This window comes from Pholcus phalangioides, unplaced genomic scaffold (genome assembly GCF_987345545.1).
Source record: "Pholcus phalangioides strain wild (caught in Gottingen) unplaced genomic scaffold, Ppha-v1.0 ptg000008l_1, whole genome shotgun sequence".
NCBI lineage: Eukaryota > Metazoa > Arthropoda > Arachnida > Araneae > Pholcidae > Pholcus > Pholcus phalangioides.
Window position 1 is genome coordinate 61,201,350 of NW_028301601.1, and position 21,292 is coordinate 61,222,641.

General features: G+C 40.7%; 1 protein-coding gene across 1 annotated transcript in view; it reads left to right on the forward strand.

Annotated features, from left to right (window-relative positions):
• Window positions 1–324: 324 nt before the first annotated feature.
• Window positions 325–21,292, forward strand: part of LOC149084704 (uncharacterized) — a 30,542-nt gene continuing 9,574 nt past the window's right edge. The window contains exons 1-2 of the mRNA XM_089235521.1: window positions 325–966; window positions 7,907–8,172. Of these exons, the coding sequence (XP_089091647.1) occupies window positions 615–966; window positions 7,907–8,172 (618 nt within the window). The 5' untranslated portion in view covers window positions 325–614. The remainder of the gene's footprint in view (window positions 967–7,906; window positions 8,173–21,292) is intronic.

Consider the following 21,292-nt stretch of genomic DNA (forward strand, 5'->3'; position numbering starts at 1 on the left):
GGCGTGATTTTTGAAGAGTGGATGGTGTTTGGGGAGAGAGTAAAAAAGATCCGTATACACACACAAAAGGAAAGAGATCAGCGGCGGGAACAGCGCGTGAATAGAAACCGATCGATTAGGCGGAGCTTAGATCATTCACCAATCGGCTTACAGTCGGTATTGAACACCGTCAGCCAATAATATCACCGATCAGACAGCCAACCGGGGAACCACAAGGGCGTTTCTCTTAATCCGCTTACAACTAATCGCAGCTCACCTGCAAAGACGGAGCGGGGATTATGATGACTTTACTTACTCTCCGAAATAAACCAAAAAATATTTTTGGATTGTAGTGTTTCACTGCGGAGAGGCAAGGCAGAGAATATGTTTGTTACAGAATACTTCTTCTTCGTTTTTAACGCTTCTTCTCCGCAAAGAATAATTTAATACACGGTTTTTTTTCTGACGTGTTCAACTTTCAATACCATCTGGTACGTACCGCGATAAGTTCGGAAGTTTTTTTGTGATCCTCATTGGAATTACTGCACGTTATAATCGCTGGTGTGACGCTGAAACAGGTGACTATCTCAATTGTGACCGTTGATCAGAAATACCAGAATAATCCCAGTGATGCTATGAAATCAACGCTCGGAAGCCAGCAACAAGTTTATACGAGCTCGCCGGAGTTGTCGAAAACGATGTCGTCACCGTTCCATGGACTTTCCCAAGGGTTATCCTCATGCCCGTGTTGTTTCGTCGCCGATGTCCTCAAACAACAACAGCATCAGTATCCGACTCCCCAGAACGTGGTGGTGCCCACGGGAATCCAGAGGACTCGTGGTACCCAATCTTCGGCTGTTCCTTTCTCCATCGACAACATACTCGCCCAAGAATCGACGACGCCTAGCACATTACCGCCATCGAATGCGTTTTGGGCTCCACACCTCACGCAGTTGCATTACCATTGTCCGGCGACCGAAACATGCGGTAAGTCGCATTGAATTTGTTAAGGGTCAACGACCAATGCATCATCATTAATTCGTTTCTCGTGATTTTAATTCCTCGATTACAGCCAAACTCGGTTATAACGAGGTAAATTGTAACGACAACTCAGTTATAAAGTCAATACAGTCGAATCCCGTTATAACGAACTCCGTTATAATAAATATAAATCACTTCGTTATAATGAAATTTCGTTATAAAGGAATTTCAGGATTTTACATTGTTCCTGTGTAAACTTACCTGGGACATTAGAAAAGTGTTCGTTAAAACGGGAATTCAACTGTATTTGGCGGTCCAGACTTATTCCCATAGAGAATAATGTTAATGAACCGTGTTTATGACGCCGACGAAAAGTAACCGACCCGGATATAACGAAAAATTTTTCATCACTTATGTTCGCGTTTCAATGACATTTTCTTGAGAAATGCTCACGATTAGGAATGATCCCATCGAGGGAATGTTCGTCCGTTGTTATATTTGTGCCAAACGTTGATAAAAAAGATTTGTTACAAGTTTGACACTCCGACCTTGCTTAGGTCGGGATTACACTATAAGAGTTTTATAAAATACCTTTTATACAAAACTTGAGAAAAACAACAAATAAGAGCACTGGTTACATTCGCTCCGATGCGCTTATTTACTGCATTTTTCAAGTTTTATGAAACAACTTTCCTAACATTTTTATAAAACTTGAAGAATGCTACCAATAATCGTAGCCAATAGGGGCTTTTTTGGTTGTTTTTTTTTCCAAGTCATGTAAAAATATCTTTTATCAAACTTTTATAGTGCAATCCCGGCCATCTTGACATGACCGCTATATATACTAAACACTTTTTCGTATCTTCCTCTTGTCGACTTTGACGAACAAAAATGTCCCGTTCAACGAATACCGCTTTAATTTCTAATTTCAATCATAAAAACAAGAATGAAGATAATTTGCGTAATTCATTAATGATATTTTTATGATCACATGAATATTCATCTCATAGTTCATTTTTCCCCCATAAAATACATTTTAACAGACTCACTGTAGCCAAGGGTTATTTATAAAAGTAATATTTGGCACTTTCACCGACATTTGACATGTTTGGTGATAATTTCACGATGTCCCGTATTAATTTTCACGCAATTTTGTTCCCGTATTTTTCTAGATCAAATATTGCCACCCGATTCAAAAAGAAATAAAACCTCTCATGCACAGCATTGGATTGCCTCTGATTAAATTTCCTCGTCAAAAATGACTTTAAAACGTTAACCTTATAACGAAGAAAATTTGTGGTATCTTCAGTATCTTCAATGACGTTATAACCGAGTTTGACTGCATATTACACAAAATACAATATCTCTCATCGATATGGCCAGCGCGGACTCACAATGAAATAATTATTTTCGACGATTGTTTGAAATGCTATCAGTATCATTTCATGCTCGTGAGGGCTAATCAGACAAGAACCTATGATTACGGTCGATTCCGGAGTAGGTACTTGTAGGCCTACTCTGGGTCAGGACTTGAAACCTAGACGCGTGAAACCGAAGGTTCGTGATAATAGCGTACGCCAGGGGGGTCTTAAACCTGTGGCCCGTCGATCATTTTTGTAAAATATTTACTTTACATAAAAAACCAATTAAATTTAACAAAAAATTGTTAAAGGGCGCTGGCTACTGAAATCTGTACTGCTGCAGCTAGAACTGTGAGATACTTTCAAGATTCACACAATAGTAATATATTGCCATATAGTAACTATTAATTTGGTACATTGGAAGGGCCACCATAATGAATTCGGGGGACTCCGAGCCAGAACACTGCGGCCTATAGTTTCAAACACACTTCGAGAGGCAAAATTCGGCATCCAAAAGGTATACATAATTAAAAAAGAACACCTAAATATGAAAGAAATAATTTTAGAATTATTGAAGAACATAATTTTGGAATTATATTGAAAAAATTTTTAATTAATTAAAACATTTTGCTCCCAGAATTATGCGGTCAAATTGCAGATTTATGACAAAAAAAATTAATTAATTAATGAATGAAAGTTAGCAGAAAATAAATAAATATTCGAACTTAATGAAAGAAACAAATTCAGAGTAAACAAAAGTGTTCATTAAAATTTGGGAGAACCCTGTTTGATAACAGGGAGTACCACATTATATGACTTAGTAGCCCGCGGTCTTCGTAAAAAGTTTGATTTGGCCCGTGGTGCCTGAAAGGACCTCTGGCATTTGCAAAATGACACATAATCTGCAAAATCTCGGCTCTTTTTGGGATAGGCCTAATTATGGTGTAGGCCCACTTGATTATAATCAATGATTTATTTACAAAAATAATTTATATGCTCCCTTCTCTCCAGGTCCACAAACATTTTGTATTATCAATCGTTTTCTCATGAATTTACCAATATTTGTAATATATATTTCAATTTATGTTTTTCTCCTACATTCTCCACACAAGAAGTCTCATACTTTTAAACATGGTGAAAAACTATGGTCTAATAAAAATTTCATTAAAAATACTATTTAACCATCGACTTATCCCAAATTTTTTACACATGTTCTTGATTGCATATGCTATTCTATGCTGGTATAAAGTTTTAAATATCTCAGATTAAGGTATCCGACTACCTTTCTTGTCACTTTTCTTTAAAATAGTTCTGGAGTGAACTTTAAATACATTTTTTGATAGAACGTGTCTCGAAATGGTGAAAACAGTGAAAAATTTTGGTCTATCTATTATATTGTGATCTATTATAGTGACGGTCTCGCGATGCGAGGATCCGGGTTCGAACCCCACAGTGGTGGTCGGCTGAAGTTGGTTTTCTGTGGTTCCCAACTTCAAGGTGCAAATGCGAGCCGATCTCCCCGTTAAAAAGTCTCGCCACAGAGAGCAACAGTCCTACAACGATAAATCATTCAATCATAACACTTCACTCGTAGTTAGAAAAACTGGTGGCAGATGGCAGCACTACACATAACAAGCATTACAGAGAAACAAAAAACTTCACGTCAGGTTTCACTACACGTACACGCACATCAACGATTCGTTGGGGGTTCCGCGGGGGGGGGGGTGCATGTGTGGTGTAGCAGAAGTAGGTAGGGCCTCCAAAAAATGGCTCGGGGATCCATGATGCTCTTAAGTCAGCCACCTCGTTGGGCAATTTGCCTGTTGTGGCGTTGTATTTGTATTTGTATTTGTATTTTCTTTGAAAAAGTCGTTTTTATGTCAAATTTTAGGCAAAATTCATGGGATATTTGAAACACGATTGCAAAAAATTTTATTAATGAAATGCTTTGTAATTTTCACAGTGCATTTAGCTAGTAATTTTGCAGGTTATGAACCAAAATTTAAAGTATTGCATCATATGTTCATAAGTTACACCAAAATATGTTTAAGTAGGTGTGAATTTTTTCGAAATTTCATCCTACATTTTGTCTATAAAACACTGTAGTTCAAAATATATATGTGATAGACCTTAGATTTTGGTTCATAACGTCAACAATATATAGCAAAATATCACATTAAAATTTGGTAAGGATGCACTGAATCAATATTTACAAATCATGTCACAAAGTGAAGTAAAATGTCAAAAAAATAGTATTCTTCGTAAAACACGTTTAATGTCTTTATTCTCGTATTACTTGTATGTAAAAACGCAACACTAAAGTGGACGTAACTTTGATTCTATAAGCATCATATAAACAAAACAAGGCCCGTTTTGGAATCACAACAAATAGGGCTTTTATAAAAAAATTAAAAAAAAATAAAAATCCATATTTTCTTCTAAAATGACGTTTTCAACGTAATCGGATACCTTAATGTTTTGTAAATTTTCCAAATAAGTGCATTAAAAACAGCTTGCGTTCATGATAAAATACCATGACATCAATGCAACTGAATAAAAATTGATTAAAAATAAAGGAAACTGTCCAATTCATATGAAATGATGCGAAAGGTTGAGATTTCATTGACTCCAATCTTACTTAAAATTAAATTCTAATTTTAAAAATTTTTGGAATTTAAATTTTAAAATTTAATTTCAAATATTATTGAGGCAATGAAATCTCAACCTTTTGTTTCATTTCATGAATTGAACAGTTTCTTTTATTTTTAATCAATTTCTATTCAATTGCATTGATGTTATGGTATTTTATCATGGACGCAAGTTGTTTTTAATGCACTTACTTGGAAAATTTACAAAAAATTAAGTATCTGACATACGTGAAACTTTATTCCAGTATTATAGGATAGCACATACAATCAAGAACATGTGTAAAAAAAATTGGGATAAATTGGATGGTTGAATAGTATTTTAATGGTATTTCTATTCAGAGCATAGTGTTTTTCACCATGTTAAAAGGTATGAGACCCACTAACACTAATTCCGTGGCTCCGGCCCATGCCGATAAAATACCATCCTATTCATCTTGATCTCAGCTTGAAGAGGGACCCGAAACCTCCTCCGGATGCCAATGGTTTGTACCCTAACAACTCTGCTATTAGACAAGAAATTACATAATTTCAGTGACTGTATAACACTAAACCGTATGACTATATAACACTTAAGACAGTTGTTATGTTACTGCCAAATCCCGAAATTGGCCAGTTCGCGAAGTGGCCAATTGACTAATGTTCGAATTTCGGGCTTCGGCCAGTCGGTTTTAGAAGTGGCCGGAGATCTCTGGCCAAAGTCCGATAACAAAAGGCGTGATTCGAAGTCGCCGCCGAGTTTATGCCAGCGTTTGACACGAGGGGGCGGGACGCTAAGACTTGAAGCACCACCGCCAAGTTTTCGTATTTTTTCGTGGTAATTTTGGCCACGTTAGCTATGGCAACCCACCATATCGTGGTCACGATGCGGTAATCATTTTTTTTTCCCCTCTCGTCACATGTGGAGATTATCCAATAGAGCTAATACAGGGTGATCAGCCAACACCTACTAGAGAATTTTCATAGTTTTCTAGTGGGTGTTGGTTGGATCAGCGCCCTTATTTCAAAATTAAATATCTCTACAACAAAGATCAATAGAATTATGCGGTAAACGGTACGTTTATTAGCAAAACTGTAAGAATGTTGTACAGAAATTTCGAAAATTTAGTTTTTTTTTAAAATTTTTTAAAATTTAAAAAGAAGAAAACAAAACTTGAGATTTTGGGGTTCCGAAAATCCTCATTTGTGTGAAGAGAAACCACTGCATTCGCCTAAAGTTACTGCATGGGCTGTGGTATGCGCCATGTGTGCTGACAAATTGTTCCAAAATTGTAACGTAACGTTCAGTAGTAATCGTTTCTCGCACGAAGAAGGGGCCGATAATGCCTCTGGCGCATACCGCAGCCCATGCAGTAACTTTAGGCGAATGCAGTGGTTTCTCTTCACACAAATGAGGATTTTCGGAACCCCAAAATCTCCAGTTTTGTTTGTTTTTTTTAAATTTTAAAAAATTAAAAAAAAACTAAATTTTCGAAATTTCTGTACAACATTCTTACAGTTTTGCTAATAAACGTACTGTTTACCGCATAATTCAATTGATCTTTGTTGTAGAGATATTTAATTTTGAAATAAGGGCTTATTCGCTGATCACCCTGTATATACAGCCATGTATCACACGTTGGCGATTAAATAAATGAATTTTGTTTCCTACTGGACCGTCTTACATCAGCACATCGAACTTTGGCCAGGGATCTCCTTCCACTTCGCGAATTGGCCGCCCAAAACTCGAATCAGATTCGAAATTCGGACTTTGGCCAAAAACTCTCAGCCAATTCGCGAAGTGGCGCACTTCGGGCTTAGCATATACGACAGGTATGAAGGTCTAAGGCCAGTCTAAAGGTCGCTACACAGTAGGCCTACTCTGACGTGACGTGGGACTACGTCAGTAGTATGTAGTCTAGGTAGTACGTAGTTGCACGAATACGTTTTGTCATATGAATCACACATGAGCTTGTTTTTTTTTCAGTCCTTAGGATTGTCTTCTATTAAAATCATGTTCTGAAATTGTTATTATGATTGACAGCAGGTGCGGAAAATTTATCGCCAACAATTTACCGTGACGCAAATCACAGAAAAGAAAATTTACCACTAGTTAATATTTCACCGACAAACAATTCGCCGTCAAAATGACATGCGTAGCGTGTAAGCAAGTGATTAATTGATTAAGTGAGTCAAAGAGTTAGTGAGTGAGTGTCACTCATACCATCATTACTCACTCGGTAACATCCACCCCTTTGGTCATTTATTCTGACAATCGCCCGATTATACGGCCACTCATATGGTGACAGACTCATTCGGTCACTGAATCGCTACTTAACCACTTACTTCTTCACTCATTCAATCACTACTTAACCACTTACTTTGTCACTCACTCAATCGCTAGTTGGAAACTCACCCACTCACTCGATCACTAATACGGTTACTTATTTACTCATTTATTTGGTAACTCACTCAATCGATGACCCAATCGGTGATGTATAAGATCACTCACACACTGAGTCACTTATTCAGTTACCCACTCTCTCACTCATTCAGTCATCCATACGGTGGTCATGTGGTTACACACTCACCCACTCACACATAAAGTTACTCTGTCACTTATCCGCTCACTAACCAACTTATTATATATTTCGCTAGCTAATTCACCAACTCATTCGGTCACTCCCTCACTCCCATAATTATTCACTTACACGCACAATCACGCGGTGACTCACTCGCAGCTGACAAACTGTTGTCGATTAATTTTCCCAGCGGTTTATTTTTCCGTCGGTGAATTTTCCCATTGGTGAATTGAGTGGCGGCCATCTTTCTTTAAATCGATAGGCAGATACACGAAAGAATTAAATTTTATTCAGCTCATCATTAATTTATTATTCAGATCTCTTCAGTCTGTTATTGAATCAGGGAATGATTTGATCTCTCTTCACTTTTGACACACAGGGTATGCAGGGATCTTCTCGCCGTATTTGATCGCGCCGCCGCTGATGGCGACGATCGGGGCCCACGGCGGTGCCGCAGCGGCAGCAGCGATGAACGCCGGGGTCGTCGGCCTGACGACGAACAGGAGGAAGCGACGACACCGGACCATCTTCACCGAGGAACAGCTCGAACAGCTGGAATCGGCTTTCGAAAGAACCCATTACCCGGACGTTCTGCTGCGCGAGGAACTCGCTCTTCGCGTCGAACTCAAAGAGGAAAGAGTCGAAGTAAGTGCATATATAAAAAGCCTTTTTTCCCCAACAACAATTTTTCCAAGTTCATCAGCGACTTCGAAATCCAACGTGTTTTCGATTCCTTAGAGTGACTTTATATAAAAGGCTTTGGAATTCTGGGAAAATTTCAAGGCCGGTGTGAATCGATTACGGCTGTCACTGCCAAAGCCCGAAGTTGGCCAATTCTCGAGGTGGCCAGCCCGCTTCACAAAGCAATATCGGCGAAATTCGGACTTTCGTCGTGCTTTAGGAGGCCGATATATCGATTCCTATGATTCGAGGTCATCGCTGCATTGGCGTATTTTTTTTTTTTTTTTTTGTGATAATTATGGCCATTTATAATTACCAATAGCTAACGATAATTATTATGGTTAACTATGAACCTAACGAAAAGAAGGTATTGAATTTTGAGGGGGCGGGGTTAGTAATGTCTAACTCACGCTTAAAGGGTTAATAATATTGTTCATATTATACATAGAACATTTGATCCAAATAACCTCGTTCATCTTTTGATAACTTACGTGGTAAGGAGCTCAGAGAGTCATTTTTCATTTTTGTTGACGTATTTTTGTTGTACGTTGCGAAAAATAAAAATAAATTTCTTATTTGGACGTTTCTGTTTTAGAATTTCTCTCCCGATCCCCCTGGTCATTCACTTTGGGAACCACTGATATACAGTGTCAAGCTCCTAAATGTGGACTAGTGTTCCTCAATGAGTTCTACGAAACCCTTATGTTTCCCGAGATATCACACACAATTACTATAATGATGCGGTAGGGCAGCGTTTCTTAACCCTTTTTTTTTTTTGCCAGTGGCCCCCTTTCGAACCATATTTTTTTTCCTTGTGGCTCCCCTGTCTTACCCAGAGTCTTGAACTCTCATCTAGAAGCAAGATCCTTTATGCGTATTGAATTGATTCTTTCAGTGAATTTATACTGAACGAAAATTTTGCAAAGAAGATTGGCCTCCGAACCACTGGCATAGAATTTATTGATCTCCCCACTAGTCCGAGTTCTATTCAGGGCCGTCTCAACATCATGGGCCCCCTAGGCAAAGTGATGCTATGGTAGTCCCATATTTAGCTGGAAATAAGCAGCCACATATTTGCAAAATTTATTGTTCAGTACAAAATATTATAAGGTGGGGTCACTTATGGACATGATACCCCCGGGCATGACCCCTCCCAAGAATGGGACTGACAGAGCTGCATCCCGGGGCCTGATATGGTTTTTTATCATTTTTTTTTTGTTTTTCCCACTATATTCAATATAGAGGAGGGGCCTGTGAAAAATCTACTCGGGGGCCTCGAAAAACCCCATCCTAGGGAACCTGCTGCGAAATGTAGGTGATCAGGCTAGGGTGGGTCCATGCCCTTAGACGGCCCTGCTTTTATGGGTGGCTTTGTTGGATTCTGTAAGTGTATAGTCACTAATATAAAAGCATTTTATTTCTTCACACCTTAATTCTTCTTCTCAGCTCTCTGCAGCCTTCCAAACCACCTGTCATGGCCACTTTCTCCATCTTCTTCCGTGGCCTCCTTGAAGTATCCCAATATCACTAGGGAGCCATATGGCCCCCGGTTGAGAACCACCGCTGTAGAGGAGGACATAGTGAAGGTATTATTTCAAATACCCCCCCCCCCCACCTAAAACTAGGGTATTAGTTTGAAGGGTTGTCCACAATTTCCAGGAGGGGACTTGACGTGGATTCCTTGAACGTAGACGGGGCGTATTAATAAAAAGAAGGAAATACTCACGAGCAAAAGGGTCGAAGTAGAAGCATGAAATGCTAAAAGCAAATCCTTCGATCTGTATTAATAATGATTAGTCATCATTCATCACCATCTATTGATCAACAATAAGAAACCATAATTTCCCTCCTTTGCGCTCAAAGTTACGGTGTCTAGCTATTTATTGCGAATTTTTGTAATTATTGAAATGATCTAAAAAGTGAAGTAATAAAGGTATCAGAACAATGATAAATACTGGTTGTTGAGGTTTTCTAAACGTAGTTTTATATAAATACATCAAAGTATTAATTTGCAGGCAATTTCTGTTCTCTACGTAATATTTGTTTATATTAAACAGGGGAAGGATCCCAGCATAGTCAAACCCTTCTTAACGGGTGCCCCTCAGATGCGGTCACCCGTATTTTACGGCCAAATTATGATTTCCTCCGTATACTAAAAGTATGCGTTTCAAACCCCCGACTAACCGCCATCCCTCTTTTACGGACGAATTTTCTTTTTGTCCCACCGGTGTCCGCAAGAGAGATTTTACTGCTTACGCTTGTCCACAGGATAGGAGTTGCTTAACTTTGAAAAAATAACAATCACGCAACACGAGTTCTCATTTTCAACTGTTTAAAATGTAGTCTGTCAGACTGGTCGTTCATTGACGGACCTGCACCGCGAGGATCCGGGTACAAACCCACCCCCCCCCCCCCCGTCGCCGCAGTGGTGGTCGGCTGAAGTCGGTTTTCTGAGGTTGCCAACTTCGAGGCACGAATGCGAGCTGATCTCCCCGTTAAAAAGCCTCGCAGCAGAGAGCAACAGCCCTACAACGGCACAATTATGCATTATTGTGACTGTAATGAATTATTCATTCATTGCATTTCACTCACTATCAGTTAAGAAAAAACTCAGTTGCAGATGGCAATGCGCTACACATAAAAAGCATTACACAGAAACAACCTTCACGGAAGGGGTTCGCTATACGTACACACAGATTCCAACATGTACCAATTCGTTAGAAGTTCCGCAGAGGAATATGGACGAGGTGCATGTCTGGTTTAGTAGTAGTAGTAGACTGGCCGTTCACCGGAAACTATGACCTACGAGTCATAACAAGCCATGTAGCTTGTTATGACTTGTTATTGTCTTTCGCATACATTGGCGTACGCAAGGGGGGGGGGGGTTGGGATTCTAACGCCCTATCCCCCCCCCCCCTCAAGCCGAGATTATAGACAAAAAAATTGGAAAAAAACCCACGAGAAAATTCTGCGTACGCCTATGTTCGCATACAAGATGGCTTGTTATCGCTCGTAGTAGCTTCCAGTGGACGAACATCCTTAGTGTCCATCACTTTGCTGTTCGTAAGGATTTTTCAGTACCACCTCCTTTATTCGAGCCCCTGATATTCGAAACTTCCTACACCTATAAACAACCGAAATGATTTGATTCCTCACGTGTGTGTGCGCATTCGAAGACGTGCGTGGGCTGACCGGGTACGAGGATAATCTCCAGAGTTTTTATTTTCCCGAGCTAATTTTGGCAGGTTTTAGATCCCCTACCAGCAGGGTCGCAACTAGATGTTTGGTCACCCGGGCGAAGTGCGTCGTGGTCACCCGTCTTAACTTACGCGTGCTTATAAAGCCTGTTTCTCTACTGGCTCCGCCTACACACACGTGTACGCTTACGTATTTGACGTACAAGATTTGCATTTTTGTCTAGAAGCAGTGGTTTTACATTCAGTTCAGTTCTTTTCATGAAATTCGATAAAATATGAAAATTCTCTTAATTTATTTCACCAGTGTAGATACTTCTGGTATCTTAGCCAAATTATCCTTTATCTCTAGAAGACTCGACCATTCCCTTAAATTAAAACCTATTTTTGCTTCCACTGACTGCTTTAAATACAGCTTCTTTCCTCATGCCATTGGTGAATGGAACAAACTCCCAAGCTCTATTGTCGAATCCCCCACTATCACTAGTTTTTTGTCAAATATCAAACAATATCTTTGTTCAAGGTATATAGAAGACTGGATGTTGTGAAGATATTTATTATTTGAGATGTTACTTTTTTAAGGAAGGAAAAAACTCATCTCTGCCTCTACCGGGAGTCGAACCCGGGTCCCTCGATTGCCGGACGAGTGCTCTGACCACTAAGCTACAGAGGAGATAGAGATTTTCCTTCGCTAGAGCGTATATATGCCGAACGGAACCGTGCAATGGACGGTGAAACCAATCAGCTAATAGCTCATGGACGACGAGCCACCAGAGGGCTATATATATGACATGAATGTCGCTCTCCACTTGTTAATACAAGGTATATAGAAGACTGGATGTTGTGAAGATATTTATTATTTGAGATGTTACTTTTTTAAGGAAGGAAAAAAACTCATCTCTGCCTCTACCGGGAGTCGAACCCGGGTCCCTCGATTGCCGGACGAGTGCTCTGACCACTAAGCTACAGAGGAGATAGAGATTTTCCTTCGCTAGAGCGTATATATGCCGAACGGAACCGTGCAATGGACGGTGAAACCAATCAGCTAATAGCTCATGGACGACGAGCCACCAGAGGGCTATATATATGACATGAATGTCGCTCTCCACTTGTTAATACAAGGTATATAGAAGACTGGATGTTGTGAAGATATTTATTATTTGAGATGTTACTTTTTTAAGGAAGGAAAAAACTCATCTCTGCCTCTACCGGGAGTCGAACCCGGTGGTCAGAGCACTCGTCCGGCAATCGAGGGACCCGGGTTCGACTCCCGGTAGAGGCAGAGATGAGTTTTTTCCTTCCTTAAAAAAGTAACATCTCAAATAATAAATATCTTCACAACATCCAGTCTTCTATATACCTTGTATTAACAAGTGGAGAGCGACATTCATGTCATATATATAGCCCTCTGGTGGCTCGTCGTCCATGAGCTATTAGCTGATTGGTTTCACCGTCCATTGCACGGTTCCGTTCGGCATATATACGCTCTAGCGAAGGAAAATCTCTATCTCCTCTGTAGCTTAGTGGTCAGAGCACTCGTCCGGCAATCGAGGGACCCGGGTTCGACTCCCGGTAGAGGCAGAGATGAGTTTTTTTTTTTCCTTCCTTAAAAAAGTAACATCTCAAATAATAAATATCTTCACAACATCCAGTCTTCTATATACCTTGTATTAACAAGTGGAGAGCGACATTCATGTCATATATATAGCCCTCTGGTGGCTCGTCGTCCATGAGCTATTAGCTGATTGGTTTCACCGTCCATTGCACGGTTCCGTTCGGCATATATACGCTCTAGCGAAGGAAAATCTCTATCTCCTCTGTAGCTTAGTGGTCAGAGCACTCGTCCGGCAATCGAGGGACCCGGGTTCGACTCCCGGTAGAGGCAGAGATGAGTTTTTTCCTTCCTTAAAAAAGTAACATCTCAAATAATAAATATCTTCACAACATCCAGTCTTCTATATACCTTGTATTAACAAGTGGAGAGCGACATTCATGTCATATATATAGCCCTCTGGTGGCTCGTCGTCCATGAGCTATTAGCTGATTGGTTTCACCGTCCATTGCACGGTTCCGTTCGGCATATATACGCTCTAGCGAAGGAAAATCTCTATCTCCTCTGTAGCTTAGTGGTCAGAGCACTCGTCCGGCAATCGAGGGACCCGGGTTCGACTCCCGGTAGAGGCAGAGATGAGTTTTTTCCTTCCTTAAAAAAGTAACATCTCAAATAATAAATATCTTCACAACATCCAGTCTTCTATATACCTTGTATTAACAAGTGGAGAGCGACATTCATGTCAAATATCTTTGTTATTTACAATCGCATTCTCTTGTATCGGCCTCAGGGCCAACAGTGTTGTATAAATAAATGAATGACAGATTGATCTCACTCATACACGGAGCCGATCTTCGACAAATTGGTGTCCTGTGCAAGATAAAAATTTGGCTTCTTCCCCTTCCTTGTTTTTTCTTTAAATATGGTGATTCCCAAATATTGTGTCGCGGTTCCATAGGGTGTCCGACATCAGTCATAAAAATATTTCTTCATGCACCACATAGGCCCAAATCATCTCAGCATACTACTAAGACGAGTTTTCTCTTCTTTTTTTTTTCCGACCCAAAATCAACAACACGATCAACTTTGCGACCCATTTTGGTCTATTTTCGATTTCAAACCTCATGCAGGGTCGCGTTGAATTAACCTTATAGTTACCGGGATTCGCGACGAGTGGCTTATACGTGAAAAGGGAATGAAATTCTGTTTCAATACAGTAAAATCCCTCTTAACGAACACCCCCCCCCCCTTTTAAGGCCAAATAATAATTTTTCCATGTATAATAAAACTATACTCTTCAAACCCGTGATTAACAGTCACCCTTCCCCCCCCCTTTTACAGACGAATTTTTTTGTCCCAACGATGTCCGCAAAAGAGAGGTTTTACTGTACACACGTTAAATACACGCGAACACTTTTAATATTTCTTCTTTTTATTCTTTTCTTATTTCTCTTCATGGTCATTTTTTGAACAGTAAAATTTATTCTGAAATTTCCAACATGTTTTAGCGCTCCCATCACTCGGTACCCTGTGTCAGCCGGTCCCCCAGACCGCCGCCATGGTAATCGAGTGGTCATAGTGACGGACTCGCATCGACAGATCACAGGCTCCAACCCCCCACCGGCGCCACAGTGGTGGTCAGGGGAAGTTGGTTTTCTGTGGTTCCCAACTTCGAGGTGCCAATGCAAGCCGATCTCCCCGTTAAAAAATCTCGGCGCAGGGAGCAACAGGCCTACAAACGGTACAAATATTCAATCATTTTACACTCCACTTCTACTACTACTACTACTAAACCATACATGTACCACGTCCATATTCCTCTGTGGAACCTCTAACGAATTGGTGCATGTTATAATGCGCGTAGTGCTGCCATCTGCCACCAGTTTTTCCTAACTATGAGCGGAGTGTAATGATTGAATAATTGTATCGTTGTGTAGGCCTGTTGCTCTCTGTGACGAGACTCACTTCGCTTCTGAAATATAGAAGGAAGCACTGAGGAAAATCAGACACAACACTAGATACGCACTCAGACTGTTAAGTACATACACTTGAGATTCCGGCACAATTCCGTAGGTAGTAAATTGCCCATAGATGGCGATAGACCTGAGTTGTGCTCGGTTTGAAAGAAAGATCCTCAGACCAGACCTGCACTTCCCCACCCCCTCCTCTATAGTTAATTTATGGTGTGAAAAAGCAAAAAGTTGTAAGAATCATCCTGAGGCTGGAGCCCTGTTAGCCCACCCTTGTAGCGAGGCCTTGTGATGTTCGTTTTCCCCTTTTCCGTCTTGAGGTAAGAGGGAAAACAAATCACGGAAGGTCCCGCTTGTAGGCGGGTCTGACTATTCATCAAAGAAATCAGGGAGTGTAACTGTCCCAATTGGTTTCGATGCCCTGTGCAATTGCACAGGTCGCACCTCCACAAGACCTTCCACCCCCCCCCCCCCCGCTCATAGCTAATACTTTATCAATTGCTAATGCTGTTCCCGATGTCTTCGCAGTCTGCTTGTGACGTCAGTAAGTAATCCATTTTCCCTCGGAATATGCAGGGGGAAAGTATCATCGTTGTGAGGAAAAGAAATGATCGGGCTCAGAATTCTCGATTTCTATGGCCCCACATCCAATCACTATGCGGTATTTGTGAGCCAATCAGGAAGATTCTACGCCAAAGTAAAAAGAAAGTAAACAGGATGCTGTATTTCAAAATGTGGCAAACTTGCTAAGAAGTCTGAATGACGTTTACGGCAAACAGTGCAGAGGCCTTCTATCTCTAGCAGGTGATGCTTTATGTCGCCATCTATTTCAATAAGTTCACAGAAGAATATTAATGTATATTCTGCAGCGATGGCCGGCCTATGGTTGGGCTCATTTTCGGCCACATCAAGCTTTGCTTAAAAAAAATTCCACGCCAATCATATATTTCTTATAACGTCCCGCTTATAACGTTCCCACTTACAACGTTTTCCCGCTTAGTACGATTTATTTTCGTGGTCCTAACTCTAACAAATTCTCATCAAGATTTCCCGTTTAATTCGTTTCCTCGCTTACAATGTTTCTTTCATGACGACTTTTTGAAAATCGTTATAAGCGGGATCCACTGTACTTGTACAAGGTGTTTTGGAAGTTTCTTCTTCCCTGAAATGTGGATAATAGAGCCAACTCAAATAAAGTAAAGGGTGAGGGGGGAAAAAGTCGGTAGAAACTTTAAAAATGAAAAACCGGAAAAATAACCGAAATAAAAAACGGTTTGCAGGGTTAGCATCGCTAGTGGTCACGGGAATTTTTTTGACACCAAAAAACAGCCGGTAGGTAGCGCTGACGTACACAAGTCAAGGTAAAGATACGCCAATAGCGAAAACAGAATGCCTCCAAATCGTTTATTACAACAGTATGTTTGTTCCACATGACCACCACCACAGGGGATTACACATTGCAGGCGGGTCACAAATCCAACGACGGCAGAGTGCAGCTGTCCCGCATACACGATTTACAACGGTGAACCGATTGTGGATTAGGAGCGCAAGTTCTTATAACCATCTCATTTGCATATTTCAACCGAGGTCGCTCGTACCAGTGCCACCTATCAGTTGGTTTTTGGGTTATTTTTTCCCCCCGTCTCAAAAAAAATAATCGTGATCTAGCAAAGCTAACCCGGTTTTTATGAATTTTTGAAGTTTTTATGGACTTTTTAACTACTTTGTATTAGCAATAAATGGTATCATTGTTGGTTATCTGATGTTAACAGTAAATTAATGAATATTTAGAAATCATCTAAATTTCATTGTTCGCAGAAATTTACTGATTCGGTGGTTGTGAAAGCAATTACTGTATCTTCAGGACATTTAGTTTTTCGATGTCGTGTATTGAAAACGGAGTATTCATATTTTACAAGTTTACTTATTTCCAGAAACTTCTAAAGATGTTTAGGAATGCAGTCGAATCCCGTTACAACGAACACCAAGAGACCGTAATAATCACTTCGTTATAATGAAATTTCGCTATAAAGGAATTCCAGGTTACCATGTAACGTATTTGGGGGATTAGAAAAGTGTTCGTTAAAACGAGATTTTCGCTATAACGGGATTCGACTGTATTATTTCCTGAAAATTGATAATATCCAGTGAAAGTTCAATGTGAAATATTGACTGAAATATATATTTCAATTTAAAATCAATGATTTTCATTGTTTTTTCAGCGTGCACCCAACTTCAGTACTACTAATTTCAATTGGAAGTTAGAGGGCAGGGCGACTGTATAAAATAAATTGGGAGATTTTATTTCATGACACACTGTATTTTCCACTCCCGAAATTAGTACAGAGTGGCTTCTGAATACATATTTTTTGAGCATTAAAAAAAAAATTAATTAATTAAAACCATACTTCTACGACGAGCGATTGATGAGATAAAAGCCGTATTAGGATTTACAGGACACAGCACCAGTGGTGTATTTACAGTTGGGCTTGGTGGACTATAGCCCATAATGGCAAGTTCAGAGGGGCGACAAATTTCAGGAATGAGTTACCTGGAAAATTAGTAGAATGGGAGAACAAAACCATAGATATATACAGCTCTGCCTAGAAAGTGAGAAACCAGGTCAGTGAGTGACCAAAAAAATAACCTAGAGCAGTATTTCTCAACCGCCGGGCCGCGCCATTAGTCAAACCGGGCCGTGATGCTTAAGACCGGGCCTTCCACTCGAAAAAAAATACTCGACCGGGCCGTGAGCTTCCAAAGGTTGAGAACCACTGACCTAGAGCAAGTGAAAACATGTGAACGATGGGAAACAGCGATCTAGAAAGCGATTGATAAATGTCGGCGAGCGATCTAATGTGACCTAGAGAGTGTGGGAAAGAATGGGATAGACCTAGAGAGCAAGGGATCAGGTCAGTGAGAGATACACAAAGTGACCTAGAGCGTCTGCAAGTATGTGAATGACCAAAAGAGTGACCACCTGGAAAGTGAGGGATCAGTTCAGTGAGCTATCTGAAAAGTGAAGTGCCCAAAAACTGTGAAGAAAAATGTGAATGATCAAGACAGCGACCTAGAAGCGGTAACGGTCCAGCGAGTGACCAAAACGGATCTAGAGAGTGTGTGAGCTTGGGAGAGTTACCAAAACAGTTAACTACAGCGTGTACAGGCGTGGGAGTATACTCAAAGCAGCTGCAAGCATTCGAATGACCAAAAGAGTGGCCTAGAAAGTATGTGAGCATGGGTGTGACTGAAAGAGTGACTTAGAGACACAGTGTCCTCACAGAGAAGAGGGGCAAGCACAGGGAGCCGAATTTGAAGAGTGAGAGTGATCAAGAGAATTTGACTGACGGGGAGGGGGAAGGCGACAAAATTAGTTTAGCCCATAGGCGGCAAAACCGTAAATACACCTCTCTATAGGACGAAACATTAACCTGTAGTATACCAGTGATTCTCAACATTTTTTTTACACGCTACTTCACCAAACACCAACTCTGGCAAGCATGTGAGCGACAAAAACAATGTGCAAACGTGTGGGTGATTAAAGGAGTGACCCAGAGAGTAAGGGATTAGTTTGGTGAATGACCGAGAAAGTATGCTACGATGTGACTGCCCAGAAGAGTAATCTAGAGGGAGAGTGAGCAGGGGGCTGACCAAAATAGTCACCCGGAAAGTGTATAATCATGGGAGCGGCCAAGAAAATGTGAAACAATGTGACTGACCATAAAAGTGACCTAAAGAGTCACTTTTAGGTAGGTTAAGCAGGGGAGTGACCAAAAGGGCGAAGGTCTGTATCGGTGGGTGAACGACCAAAAGAGTGACCGAAAAAGTGTGCAAGAGGCTTTAACAAATACCCCTTAACAACTATTTGGCTTTAGTAAATTCCTCTTTAAATTTTCCTTTTCCAATCTTTCTTTTTTTCAATAATTAGCAACTTTAGTAATTTCCTTTGACAATTTTTCTTGGCTATAATTGACAACTTTTATTACCTTCGACAATTTTTTGGTGGTAATTGGTGATGGAATGTGTAGAAATCCTGAGATTTTTCGTATTGTCCATGAAAGAAATACGATCAGCCTTTTACTACTGATACTCTTTATCAGAGTAGAGGAACATCGCGGTCCCTGGGTAGGGCACACCCTTGGTTTATGGGTATGGGCAGTTAAGAAAATAGTTAAGTTGGAGTTAAGGAAATAGGTAGGAGTTGCAACACCCCCCCCCCCACACTGTCTGCCCATTTCGGAAGTGGTTTTTCATTACTATTCGGATAATCCGAGTCGGTCTCGGTCCCATTCACGACCTCGTTTGTACACCTGCAAGTACACCTGGGTGTCTCACTCACCCTTTTGGTCACCCCCACGCTCACACGCTCTCTAAGTCACTCTTTTTGTAATTCACATGCTTGCGCAATGATTTGGTCACTTGCTTGTATACTCTTTAGGCCACTCTCATGCTCGCACACTGTTGTGGTCACTCACGGCTTTCGCACTGTTGTGTTCACTCACATGCTTGCACATTGCTTTGGTCACTCACATACATGCACACGCTCTGGAAGAGGCCACTCTCTTCGCTCAGTGACATGGTTCCTTGCTTTATAGGTCACTCTTTTAGTCATTCACTTGCTTGCGCATGCTCACTGTAGAGTAGCCTGGTCCCTCTCTCTATAGGTCACTCTTTTGTTCGTTCGCATGCAGGCTCACGCTCCCAGTCACTCTTTATATCATTATGTGCTTGCAATTTCTCTAGGTCACTCACTAAGTGATATATCTGAGTAATATTTTCAAAGTGGTTTCTCTTGCTTGTTTCATGAATTTTCGAGTCATTTCGTCAACAATCTTGGTGTTGAACCCCCCCCCCCCACCCCCGTCTTAAGCAATTGTTCTGATGGTTTCAAGTTCACGGTCTGATGTGTTACGATCTGAGCAAATGTTAAATGCTCTCGCGACATAGGTACGAAACGCTGAGAGTTTCTGTTGCATGGGATGGCAAGATCTAAAATGAGGTGGTAGTGAGACCGAGAAAGGCTTACGATAGACCGAGGTTTGGAAATATGATTTTTGTTCACTTAACTAGTACATTCAAGAAAGCCAGTTCAGTATTTCGTTTCAAATTCAGCTGTGAATTGGACATGAGGGTCTATCTTATTCGTAATGAGTAGCAATTGCTCCAAGTCAACTTTAGAACAGTCCCAAAGCGCAAAAGTATCATCCACATATCTCCTATAAAATGAAAGGTTCACGACGTTCAACTGTTTCCGTTCAAACTCATCCATATATATATCACACAAAATCGGAGAGATGGGATTTCCCATTGCTAAGCCATCTGTCTGGGTGTAAAACCTATCGTCAAAACTGAAAGCTGTTAGTGAGACACATTGTGAATGTGAGATTGCATATATATCCCCTACTTTTCAGGCTGCGAGAAATTGTGTGTTTTAAGACATCGTTCTAGACATCGAATACTACCAGTTAGGGATCATTCAAGTATTACGTCAGCATCGGGGGGGGGGGGGGGGGTTCGGATTTGCTTACTTTTGATGACAAGGGGGGGGGAATCAAAAATGGTTGAAAATCTGCTTACGTAATACTTGAATGGCCCCTTGTGGGAATATTAGTGAACATTGAGACTACGTCAAAAGATACCATGTTAAGCTGTTTGGGTTTCAACTGTACGTATGATATACATGCGAAGCTTGACGAATTTCTAACTGTGTTATTATTTGATTTAGTGAGTGACGAGAAAACCAGGAATTTAGCGGTGGTTATATAAAGCTGTACCTGTGTTTGAGTTTGCGCACTTTGGGTAGGCCATAGATCCGTGAGGAAAATGGTGTTTGATGAAATAACGCTCTTTTTTACATGATCGGGAAGAGAGAGACACTTGATTTTACCACTTCTTTCAATTTTCTCAAGTGGGAATCAGATGGATCTTTCTTCAATTCTTTACATGGAAAATTCATATATTGCAAAAAGACGCAGGCACTTCGCTTCATTCTTGGCACGGCGTTTGACTTGAACAGACGTATTGTTTTTTCGTTTCGCTGAGCGACCGAGATTGAAGGTTTGGTACTCAATGCAAGTGGGAAACTCTGTCAGCGTGATATTCTTATCCTCTAAAGAAGACACCCATAGTGTGTCGAAATGCATTAGGAAGTTTTTAGTGTTTTCCTGGTATTTGCCTTATTCGTTGACGATTTTTTGAGTATTATTAGGCAAAGTCATTTACTCTTCCGTTACTTCACCTTCATCTCTAAACAGAGGGGTCTGTGAAAAGCCTGGCTCGGGGATCCGATAAAGGTCCCAGCCTAGGGGCACTTCTCCAGGATGTGTTAGTCAATGGGTACTCATATGCTTGCACACAATATAGGTCAC